The sequence below is a fragment of the Peromyscus eremicus genome, chromosome 8a (assembly GCF_949786415.1).
Source record: "Peromyscus eremicus chromosome 8a, PerEre_H2_v1, whole genome shotgun sequence".
Taxonomy (NCBI): domain Eukaryota; kingdom Metazoa; phylum Chordata; class Mammalia; order Rodentia; family Cricetidae; genus Peromyscus; species Peromyscus eremicus.
In genome coordinates, this window is record NC_081423.1 from 76737012 (window position 1) to 76749180 (window position 12169).

Sequence of the window (12169 nt, forward strand, 5' to 3'; positions counted from 1 at the left end):
TCCAGCTCCCACATGAGCATTTTTAAATGGATACTTAGCCTTCACAGAAATGAGGCCTCTCTCTTTAGATTGTCACATGGCTTCTATTTTTGTTTACTTTGTTGAGACATGGTCCCTGTATTCTTAGCTGGTCTAGAACTCACTATATAATAGACTATGGACATTCTCCTGTCTCTGCCTCCAAAGTACTGGGATTAAAGGCGTACATGACCACGCCCAGCTGTGTACCTTTTAGAAGAAAGTATGTCTTTAGCAGCTCTCATGGTTTAACCAGTACCTTTGGCTTGGGTTTTTCTCTAAGTGGGGTTAAGGCAAAGCAAAGATTTGTTGAAAGTATTTGCTCAGCTAGTCTAATTTCTCTCACAAAAAGAAAAATAATCCAGAGTATTAAGTGTTAGACTGTTCTAAAACCTAGTATTTTAGGGAGGGGTTGTAGCTCTTGGTAGTAGGAGCACCTTGCCCAGTATGCTGAGGCCATGGATTAGATCTCTAATGCCACCCAGGGGAAAAAAAGGCAGAAGTCAATCTTGGTAGTAAACAAGAAAGAATCACTTCTGCATTAGGGTAAGGAAACATACATGTGTCTGCAAAGGAAGACATCGTCATACTATGAAGCCAATATGCTCAATAATGTTAGAACGTGAGTTAGAAGTTCGTTGTATCACCAAGTGAAATGTATGCTCTTTCCATCCCATACTTGGGATGGAGAAGCAAGGGAGAATAAGGTTACTTTCTACTACATAGCAAGTTTGAGGCTAGCCTGAGCTGTTTGGGATTCCAATTTCAAAAATAAAAATAGAATTTTTAAAAAACAGATTAAGAAATCATATCACCTAAAACCTACAGAGATTTCATGTACTGAGTTATTTAAAACTATGCTAATTTTAAGTGAACTGTTGCCTAAACCAGTTGTATTTTTTAGGTTACACAAAACTTCCTTTTAAATGGTTTGACTACCTCAGGGAAACGGGCTCCATCGCAGCACCAGTAAAACTATTTAATAAGGTAAATTTGAATGTGACATGATCTTAACCTAAGAATGGAAGTTGTTCTTGAGACAAAGTTCTTTGCCTTGTATTAGAATTTCTTAGTGAAGATTAACAAAAACAATAAGTATTTTCTTTGGGGAAAGATGTAAGGGGGTTCTTTGTGCCAAGACTAATGTGTAGAGGTCAAAGGGCAAATTTGTGGTCAGGATTCTCGGGTCAAATTCAGGTCACCAGGCTTGAACCATTTTGTCAGCCCTAACTATTTGATCTTTAACCAGAGAGAAATGAAGATAAATACTTTTCCTGACTAATTCTTATATTTTTGGTTGTGAGCCTAGCCTTTAACGGCTGAGCCATCTCTCCAGCCCCCTTGACTAATTCTTAAATGCCTCCCTGTTGCCATATAGTGGCATAACTAAAGAATTGCTGGGAACTTTGGGAAATGGTTTTAGATATATCGTTTGCTGTCCTGGTAGTAGTAGACTGCACTCTCGTGAGCACCAGTCTTAATACTTTGTTTCTCTGTGTCAGGATGTTCCAAATCACGGATTTCGTGTAGGAATGAAATTAGAAGCTGTAGATCTCATGGAGCCACGTTTAATATGTGTAGCCACAGTTACTCGAATTATTCATCGCCTCTTGAGGATACATTTTGATGGATGGGAAGAAGAGTATGATCAGTGGGTAGACTGTGAGTCCCCTGACCTCTATCCTGTAGGGTGGTGTCAGTTAACTGGATATCAACTACAGCCTCCAGCATCACAGTGTAAGTTGCTAATTCAGAAAACATGTTGTTTTATAAAAACCAGCTAATTCTTCAGAGGGCTATCTCATGTAAATCATCTTAGAAGCTCACAGGACAAGAATATATCAATGTCTGAGGAGATGCCGGGTAAGATACTAAGACTCAGTGATACCACAGAATTAGACCATGTATGCCATGGCAGTGTGAACTCAGTATCAATTACATAGTAAATAGAGAAAACCATAAGTCACCAAGTGACTACACTATTGTCAAATTGAACAGTGCAGGCTAAAAATGTTATCATTCATACATGTTGTTGAATAGATTCTATCTAGTAGTGAGGTGAATGGTTTTATAAAGACCAAATATACCCTTTAAAAGCAGTGTGTACTTCTGAAAGCATAATGATCTTCATAAAGATAATTCATCCAATCTGTGTCTAGAATTGTAAGCCATTCTCCATCACCAATTTTTCCCTTTTTTTCTTTTCCAGCATCAAGAGAAAGCCAGTCAGCTTCTTCTAAACAGAAGAAAAAGGCTAAGTCCCAGCAATACAAAGGACATAAGAAAAGTGGGTCACCATGTATTTACATATATTTTCTAATTGTTAAGCAATTGAGGTCACAGTATTCTTGCACAGAAAAGTACATCCCTGTGAGAACTGATGGTTGTTCATTATGTATTATGCTTAAAGGTGCAGTATGACATAAAAGGCAAAACTTTTGGATACTAAGAAACACTTTTAATTGAGAGGAGAAATCAGATATTCTTTATCTGTGTGTTTAAAGCATCACAGATAAAGAATAAAGCCTGAGAATGATTCTTGAAAATAATTATAGACCTACTCAAAGTTAATCACTTTTTTAAAACTTTTAATGAAGCAAAAAAGGCAGTGCTTGATGCTTACAGTAGCCATCATTGCTACAAAGTACAGCTCTGTCTAGAGTGATGATCCTGAGAAATCCCCATTGAAGGGCTGGGAACAGCGCAGTGGGTAAAAATGCAAAGGTGGAAGCCTGATGTGGTGGCATACACCTTTGGTCCTAGCACTCAGGATGCAGAACCAGGCCAGTCTCTTTTGAGTTTGAGGCTAGCCTGGTCTATAGAGCAGGTTCCAAGACAGCCAGATCTACACAGAGAAACCCTGTCTCAGAAAAACCACTAAGATAGAGAATGATAAGCCTCCACAAGAAAGAACACCTCCCTCATGGGTATATTACGTGTCACAGTCACACACCAAAATAAGTGGGGGGAAATCTGAGTTGGTATCTAGCTAAGTCAGTTTTTAAATGTTTCCTGTAATGTATTTTTCCTTACAGTAAATTGTGGTTGTCATTATTAGCCACAATAGTATAAAATGTTTTTCACTATCATAGAAAGTCACGGGCTTTTCTGTTCAAACTTGGTGTAGAATATCTTAAACAGTGTTTAAGATACTTTTTATAGTAAAAAGTACCTAAAGATTAACCAAATATTCTCTGTTCTTCCTGATTAACAGTTATTTATAATTTTTTTTAAAGTGACAAACCTAGTTACTATGCTGATACTTTGAAAAACAAGTTTCCAAGCTGGTGGTGGTGGCACACGCCTTCTATCCCAGCACTCCGGAGGCAGAATTTGAGGCCAGCCTAGTCTAGAGAGCAAGTTCCAGGATAGCCAAGGCTATGCAGAGAAACTCATGTCTCAAAAAACAAATTTCTTCCCATCATAAAACCGTATCTACCGGGTGGCGGTAGCACACGCCTTTAATCCCAACACTCAGGAATCAGAGCCAGACAGATCTCTGTGAGTTCGAAGCCAGCCTGATCTATAGAGTGATATTTAGGACAGGCACCAAAACTACACAGAGAAGCCCTGTCTTGAAAAAAACAAAAAAAAAAAGTATCTAGCCTCAAGTAGTGATGACCTGCATGACATCATCACAAAGCAGGCTTATCCCTTTCCCTTTCTTCTGTGGGCAAAACCTCCCACAGACCCAGAACAACTTTGCCCATCAGGAGCTTGGAAGTACAGCAGTTCACCTACAGGAGCTTAGAGAGCACTGCCAGACCATTCACAGTCAAGAGTGAGGTCTGCTGATTTGCACGTGCTTAAGAATTCACATGTGAATTTCATGTCCCTAAATTAACTATAGCAGGTATGCCCACTCAGCTTTCTGTAAAGTGAATTTAACAGACTCATTTAAACTATCGATCATTTTGTGTTGGACAAGAATTTAAGAAAGATTTCAGAAGTTTCTAAGACATTGAAGTCAAACAGTGGTTTTAGCCAGGCGTGGAGACACATGACTGTAATCCCAGCACTCAGCAAGCAGAGGCAGGAAGATCAGGAGTTCAAGGTCATTTTCAGTTCCATAGCAAGTTCAGGGCCTATCTAGGCTACATGAGACCCTGACTTAAGGGGCAGGAAGAATACATACACACATAAATATGTGGTGTCTATGTGTGTAATTATATATACACACACACGTGTCTATATATATTCCCTCCCAAGGTTTATGAAGAGTCTTTTTACTAGCTGGGTATAGTGACTTACACTTGAATCTCAGACCTCAGGAAGCTAAGGCAGAAAGATTACCTCAGGTTTCAGGCCACCGTGGGCTGTAAAATAAGACTCTCTTCAAAAACAGAAAGGGGGCTAGAGAGATGGCTCAGCCATTAGCAGCACTTGCTGCCCCTATAGATAACCGGGTTCAGTTCCCAGGACCTACCTCAGGCAGTTCACAAATGCTTATAACTCAATCCCGAGGGATCCCAGGTCCTTTTCTAAATTAGAGGTCACCTGCACACCTGGGGTGCATATATATACACTCAAGTGCACATGAATACATATAAAGTCTTTTTTTAAAACAATCCTTTTTAGTAACTAATGAGTATTATATGCACAGTTCTCTTGCCTCCCTCCTTGTGGTCCTTGCAAGGTTTGTTTCTTTGAATCTTTGCATTCCTAGCTAGGAATATGGCGATGAATGAACAAATTGACAAAATAAGAATATTAGTTACCCAAATTATTGTGCTATTTAACATTACCAGATTTCTGAATTAAAGATTGACTTTAGCTATAAATGGAACATACCCCTTAACTCTGACATTTTGATTTTAATACTGTGGCATCATCTCTAGTGCCTTAAAATTATTTGGATGTAGAAAAGAAAATAAATGATGATTCCTTACTAGAAACCCTTGGGACCAGATATGTTTTGGTTTTGGAAATGAGAATTTTTTGCATTTCAGTAAATAGATAGATAGATAGATAGATAGATAGATAGATAGATAGATAGATAGATGGAAATGAGAATTTTTTGCATTTCAGTAAATAGATAGATAGATAGATAGATAGATAAATAAATAAATAAATATACTATGTAACATTCTGCAAACTCTGGAGTACTTTCTGGAAAAAAATACAAATGTTGACAGTAAGTGGACCAAGTAAAGATAGTAAGTGCATCATCAAGTGAGTATGGTTTTATTGCCAAAATCTTAGAAAAATAGTTTTTGAATGTTGGAATTGAAGAAATATAATAAGAAGCAGTAGTTTTACATTATTAAGGTGCTATCTACTTCATAGGGTGTTTTTGGTTTTTTAGAGACAGGGTTTCTCTGTATAGCCCTGGCTGTCCTGGAACTCACTCTGTAGACCAGGCTGGCCTCAAACCCAGAGATCTGTCTGCCTCTGCCTGTCCAGAGTGCTGCAACTAAAGGCATGCGCTACCACCGCCTATCAGAGTTTTTTCCCCCCTTTACACAGACTTTTAGAAATCTTTCCTACAAGGCTAAGTGTGGTGTAATTCCAATTCTCGGGACAGAGACAGGAGGATTACTGCAAATTCAAGGCCAGCCTTTGCTGCATAGTGAGTTCTAGGCCAACCTAAATTACGGAGTGAGACCCTGTCTCAAAGGAGGATGGGGTGCAGAGTGATGCTGGAGGACTAGTTCAGTTGATAAAGTACTTACCACACAATCATGAGGACCACAGTTTAGTTCCCTGAACCCACATAAAAAAGCAATGTGGCACATGTTTGTAAACCCAGTGCTAGAAGGCAGAAATAGGACAATCCTGTGGCTCTCTGGCCAACCAGCCTAGCCTAATTGTCAAGTTCCAAAAGTGTATGATACCTGAAGTTGACCTCTGTCCACACACACATACACTGTCATCAACATATATAATACATATACAAACACACAAATCCTTCCCACAAAATCTGTTACCAAACATGAAAGAACTTGGGGTTTCAGCATTCAGGGGGCAGAGGCAGGTAGACCTCTGTGAGTTAGTTCAAGGCCAGCCTGGTCTATAGAGCGAGTTCCTGGAGAACTGAGGCTACATAGAGAAACCCTGTCTTGAAAGAAAAATCTACGTTGTCTGGGAGCTGGAGAGAGAGCATTTGCTGCTCTGGAAGAGGACCCAAGTTAGATTCCAACACCAACATTGGGTGGTTCGTAACTTCCTGTCACTCTAGCAGGGTATCCAACAGCCTCTTGGCTCTGATGGCATCTACATGCGAGTGCATACTGACACAAAGGCACACACACATACATATAAAATCAAAATAAAAATCTTAAGTTAGCCACTGCAGACAGACTTGTTCGTAGCAGATGAGCTTCAGAACCTGGTGTGTGTCTTTAAGTTTGCTGGTGGGTTGTTGTGTTCTGGCTCTTGTTTCTTCAAGCTCAGTGGTCTTCTGTATTAAAGTTGTTGTGGTAGTCCTTATTGTCCACCAGGGTAGTTGACTGTCTTCATTGTCTGGAATGGTGAACAACGAGCCAGGTTTGTGCTATAGTTGTGCTACATAGGGACAGTTGTTAACTAGTCCTTTGGAAAGTAAGAATACAGCTTTACCAGGAGGGTCTTACAAGCTGTTCAGCCTCCAAGAACTTTTTCTCAAACCATGGTGATTCTGGAGCAGTTTCAAGTTTCACCATTTTCAGGAGCTACTGTGTATAGGACTTGGTGGTTATACATGGTATTTACTCATAAATGAGTTAGGAAAAGTTGCTGCACATGACAGTAGCCTGGCAGTTGAAAACTGAGTGTGAACTCACTTGGCTTTCAGATTTTTTATGGAAACACTGCTGACTTAGATTATCTAAAGCTTAGCCGATTCCTGGGTCATTGTACACTTCGGAGGAAAACAGATAACATGTACATTTATAAAGATAGGAGTAACTTTCAGTTTGCACTCTTAATTGCACTCTGCCTGGTGGTTCAGTGTTTGCAAAGTTTAAAGCATATTTTAGTGTGGTAAAAGCAGTTCGTGAGTTTTGGAATGTTTATGTTTGCTTATGAGCCTGTAACTAAAAGTGGTACATGTCTTCAACCCTAGCACATAGGCGGTAGAAACAGAAAGATCAGAACCTCAAGTTCATTCTCAGCTACCTAATTGATTTAAGGCCAGCCTAGTCTATGTGAGACCCTGTCTTGAAAACTAATTAATTAATTAAGAAAGCTGAACAAAGTGGCGCACACTTGTGATTCTAGCGCTTGGGAGATGGAGACAAGATGATCAGAAGTTCAAGTCTAACCTTGTCTACATAGTAAGTTCAAAACCAGCCTGGGCTGTCTGAGATCTTGTCCTCCTATGTGAGATTAAGAACTTGTAAGCAGTGTGTAGTAAGCTTTGAGTTTTAGAAGTACTTTTCTGGGTCAGAATTACAAATGCTGTCTGAGTGCACTGCTGACACAAACTAAGGGGAGCACACTATATAGCAATGAACTTGTGCCACTCAGTGAAGACATAGGAGGCTATTTTTGTTTGATTTCTCCCCTGAAGGGCCATAATGAGGCTTCTGTAGCCAAGGAAGTGCTGCCTTAAAAGTTACGCTTCAGAGACTTGGGATCAGTGTGCAGCTCATGGGAACACTTGCCTAGTGTGCATGAGAGCCTCCTGTTCTCCAGCACTGCTACAGGAAAGTAAATGAAGACCCTCTCCTTCCATTGGCTTTTCACCCAGTATTCAAGCTGGGCTTTCTTGAATGAAATTAACCCAGCAGTTGTCCTTACTAACTACTCTGCAGTTGTTCTGCCTTATTCATTTTAAGCTTGAGAGTCAAGACCAGGATTATCAAACCTGAGAAGTTAGAAGCAACCTGCCAACATGTGTGTACACTGTGCATGCGTGTGCATGCACGCACACACACACACACACACACACACACACACACACACATTTGCAGAAGTTAAGCCTTGCACAATCAAGTGACTGTAGTGTCCTATACAACCCAGCCTTCCTAGTAATACAATGCACTTTTCTTACCACACACCTAAGTCAAAGCTTACTTCAGTCTGACTTGATGTTTAGAGAGGAAGATGCCAGTTGGGAAGAAGCCTGTCAGTTTGTCGAGCCTGCCCATGACAGGCGGGGTGCGGAGGAGCTTCTCTGGGGACGAAGAGTTGACTCCTCCTCCATATCGAACCCTGCCAGCACAGACAGCCCTGGAGGCCTTCCCACCTCCCAGCACTAGCCGAGAGTTCAGGCCCAGCCTCAAAACAGGTAACTAGTCACGGCAGCACCACAGGTACTACAGAGGGTCAGGTGCTGGGCAGGGTGGTGGGAGACAAAGCGTGGTCTGGCGTGACAAATGCTGACTCATTGATTTTTTTTTTTTTTTCTTTTTTTCCTTTTTTACTAAAATATCCATTTTCACTGGTTCTTGGTAGTCATTTCACTAAGATGAGTTATCAGGAAAGGAGTTTTTGTTGTCTTTATGGAGCATCTGTGAAAGCTGTCATTTTTAGCTTTTGGAATTAAGAGGTACCCTCTATACTTCATGTTTTAATTAAAATTGCTAACATATTACATTGTAGACTTCCATGTGACTTAAGGGAGAGAAAGATCCTGAAGAACTCATCTAATTAGTCAGACCTAAAAGTGAGACATTTTTCATAACATTCCATAACGGTTTGTTCTGGGAAAGTGTGTGTTGAGTTCAAGAATTTTGGTTTTGGTAGTAAATCTTAGCTGAGTATCATCACAGACTTGAAACATATATATACCATAGTGTTGAATTAGATTGAAATTTATTTCCATAATTCCATGTTGCAGTGTGCATAGTGATTAAGTAAGTGACATTTCTTCGTGTCTAGTGGGTTAGGCCAAGATCGTAGAGTCAAGGAAGGCTGCTCAGGGTTTTGCCTTGTAATTGTGAAGACCAAAGCTTCCTCTAGACAGGAGTCCTGATCCTGGAGCTTCAAAGCCAGAGTGCATGTTTGATTAGTGTCTATCCTTCCACAGCTTAAGGATTGCTTTTCTACTGACTTGCTCTAGCAGATCAGCTTTTCCTAAATGGCCCTGTAGTTTGAAAACCTGCATGGAATTTAGAGCTTTGTTCCCATCTTTTTCTCTTTGCCAGGATGTTTGTACCTGACATTATCAGCCGTTTTTTCACTTCCGTTGAAGATGTTCTCCTTAGCGTCACAGCTCTGACAGTGTGTGTGGCCATCTTGAGCTTTCCACCAGTCAGTTTTTCTGACAATCACTATGGTAGCCTTACATCAACAGAAATTTATACGCTTCATTTTATATGAAGAGCAGAGTAGGATTACAAATCCCAGATTTTGTCTGCTGTAGCCAGGCATGATAGTAAGACCTGTAACCCCAGCAGGAAGATCAGGAATTCCAGGCAGCCTCCTGAGAGACCCTGTCTCATCAATACCAACAGTGTTAGCTACTCTGCTAAGCACCAACCTCTAAGGACTAAGAGTATTCCAGTTCATTTTTAACTTTTCTCTTTTCACACGTGCTATTTATGAAGTTGATTACCTGACAAAAATATGAATATTCTTACTTTTTTAAATTTGTATTGGCTTTTCAGAGCACTTTCTTTAAACAGACCAATTTTGGAAGTATGTGTCATGTTTTGATAGAGGTTCTGATTTACAAGCTAAACTTGACTTGTGAGATGCTACAAGGAAAACCTTGTGGCTTTTGACTTCCTCCTTCTTTTAGTGCCTGTCCTCTGAGCTCTGGGGTGTCTCCTGTGGGCTGTGGTATGATCTGCTCAGGGAAATGCTGTGGAAACTGTACTGCCTTCATGTCTGAAAGTCATGATTGGATTAGCTGTTTGGAGAATTTATTATTATTGGCTTTGTACCTATGAGATGTGACTTCCATTTGTTTCTTTTGTGAATGTTCGTGATTAGTGTCACTAAAGTGAATCCCTTTTAAAAGCCGAGTGTAGAAATGGCATTGGTGTAGAATGTGACACTGAGCCACTTGACCTAGTGCATTCATCGTCACTAGTTGAGAATAAAGGCTAGGAAGAAAGGATGATACCAGACAGACTATTACAGTTTCCATGAAAAGTGAAAGTTTGCATTAAAACATTCCATATCTGAGTGAATGTTTCACCTTTATCTTGAATGATTTTGAAGTACATCATTTCCATATTTTAACATGATTCTACCCCAGTTACTTGTTTTGAGTACAAATGCATACAGCTTTAGGATGTGCTTTAAGACCTCAGCTTATCTGTCTTACATAAAAATACATCCATTTGAGTGAGACATCTTTGATCTTGAAGCATGGTAATTCCCATTCATTTAGCCATCTAATCATTGTATAACAAGATAACGTTCAACCTTTTATTGTGGGTACTGCACCTTTAATGAAATGTGGGCTTTGTTTCCATGTTTATCTTTGTGATAGTACTAAAATGTCTCTAATACTTACTGCATGTTGGTTAGATCTGAAAGATAGCTATTGCATATTTGCTACTGTTCGTTAGAACACATTTTATGTTAAGCAAAGGAAGAACTATACAGTTGTACATGCTTTGCCTTTCAACGGTGTGTTGTTTCTTCTGTTCTTACTATACACAGTATATTCACTTTTTTGTCTTTGGGCTATTAAGTTTTTACCATCGATACCAAAATAGGAACCAAAGTAAGTTGAATTGTCATCTCTCAAAACATTATTCCTTAAAATTAGTAAATAAGATGTCAGAAGTGCTAGCTATGATGGTGCGTGCCTTTATTCTGAACATTCAGGAGTTGGATCTTTGCTAGTCTCATCCATCTACATAGCAAGTTCCAGGCCAGCTATAGCTATATAGTGAGACCTCGTCTCAAAAATACAGATAAATAGATAAAAATCTAAAAGGATGTCCTAGGGCTAGGTTTTGTATTTGTTTGTTGGTCTTGTTATATAGTATATAGTCTTTGCTGGCCTCAAACTCACGATCTGCTTTCTTCAGCCTCTAGACTGCTGGGACTATTGGTGTGAGCCAACACACCTGGACTGGGAGAGGGGTCATTAATTTTTAAAGATAGCTTCATAACTAAAATCAGTACACAGAGTCTGGAAGTGTAGCCCAGTGGTAGAGTGCTGACCTAGCATTCACAAAACAAAATTCAGTCCCCAGCACCATGAAAAAAATAAAATAAGGCTGAGCATGATGACATCACACACCTGTAATCCTAGCACTTGTGAGGTTAGGCAGGAAGATTACAAATTCTAAGTCAATCTGGGCAGCCTAGCAAAGACCCTGCCTCAAACTTTAAAAGGGAGTCTGGGAGTGGGGATTGTAGCTTATGGGTTAGAGCATTTGCCTAATATGCCCAGGGCCCTAGGGTCAATATCCAACACAAGGAGTGAGAGGCAGAAGGAGGGAAGAAAATAAAGTGACTATGTTCAGGGGTTTGGGGTATAAGCAGTTTTATATTCCACATGCGGGCCCCCTTCATTCAAATGTATGTTCTAAAGCCCCACCTTGGATGCCTCAAATCATAGATAGTACTAAACTACACAACACACACACACACACACAGACACACACACACACAGTGTGTGTGTATATATATATATATGTATGTATATGGAGAGAGAGAGAGAGAGAGAGAGAGAGAGAGAGAGAGAGAGAGAGAGATCATGTGTACTGTGTGCTGTATTTTTTTCCAGTAGCCACATACATACATATAATAAAGCTAATTTGATAATTAGGTATATTAAAAGATTCAAAGTAGTTTACTGTAGTGGCTCACACCTATAATCTCAGCACTTGGAGGCTGAGACAGGAAGCTAGCCTGGGCTACATGAGCCCTTGTCTTAAAAGAAAAAAAAAAGAAAAGAAAAATAATCATAGGACTCAGGTAAGAGGAAGGAGGCATAGCTAGTGAGCTCAGATTTATCAAAACTAAGTTGGCTGAAGAAACATTAGCTGGATGTAGTAGTGTATACCTACAATCCCAGCCCTCTAGAGGTAGAGGCAGGAAGATCACAAATTCAAGGCCTTCTTGGGCTGCATAGGCAGACACTGTCATGTTGAGTATTATACCTCCAAATTTTCAAGAAATATGTTAGTTTCTATAGGCATTGACATAAAAATAAATATTTAATCCTAAGAATTTCAATTATTTTAGTTGAATTAATGAACACTGTTACTTGAGCATTATTTTGGAGATCATCCACTGTATAGTGCCCAGTGTGCAGCATTGT

General features: G+C 39.8%; 1 protein-coding gene across 15 annotated transcripts in view; it reads left to right on the forward strand.

The window, feature by feature from the left end:
- The window catches only part of Mbtd1 (mbt domain containing 1), a 68259-nt gene that overhangs the window by 52527 nt on the left and 3563 nt on the right, over positions 1-12169 (forward strand). For 11 of the 15 annotated variants that reach the window (XM_059271525.1, XM_059271522.1, XM_059271526.1 and 8 more), the window contains 4 exons: positions 923-1005; positions 1521-1755; positions 2228-2305; positions 8036-8227. In XM_059271525.1, the coding sequence (XP_059127508.1) occupies positions 923-1005; positions 1521-1755; positions 2228-2305; positions 8036-8227 (588 nt within the window). The remainder of the gene's footprint in view (positions 1-922; positions 1006-1520; positions 1756-2227; positions 2306-8035; positions 8228-12169) is intronic. The other 4 variants (XM_059271531.1, XM_059271528.1, XM_059271529.1 and 1 more) reach the window with 1 other exon arrangement.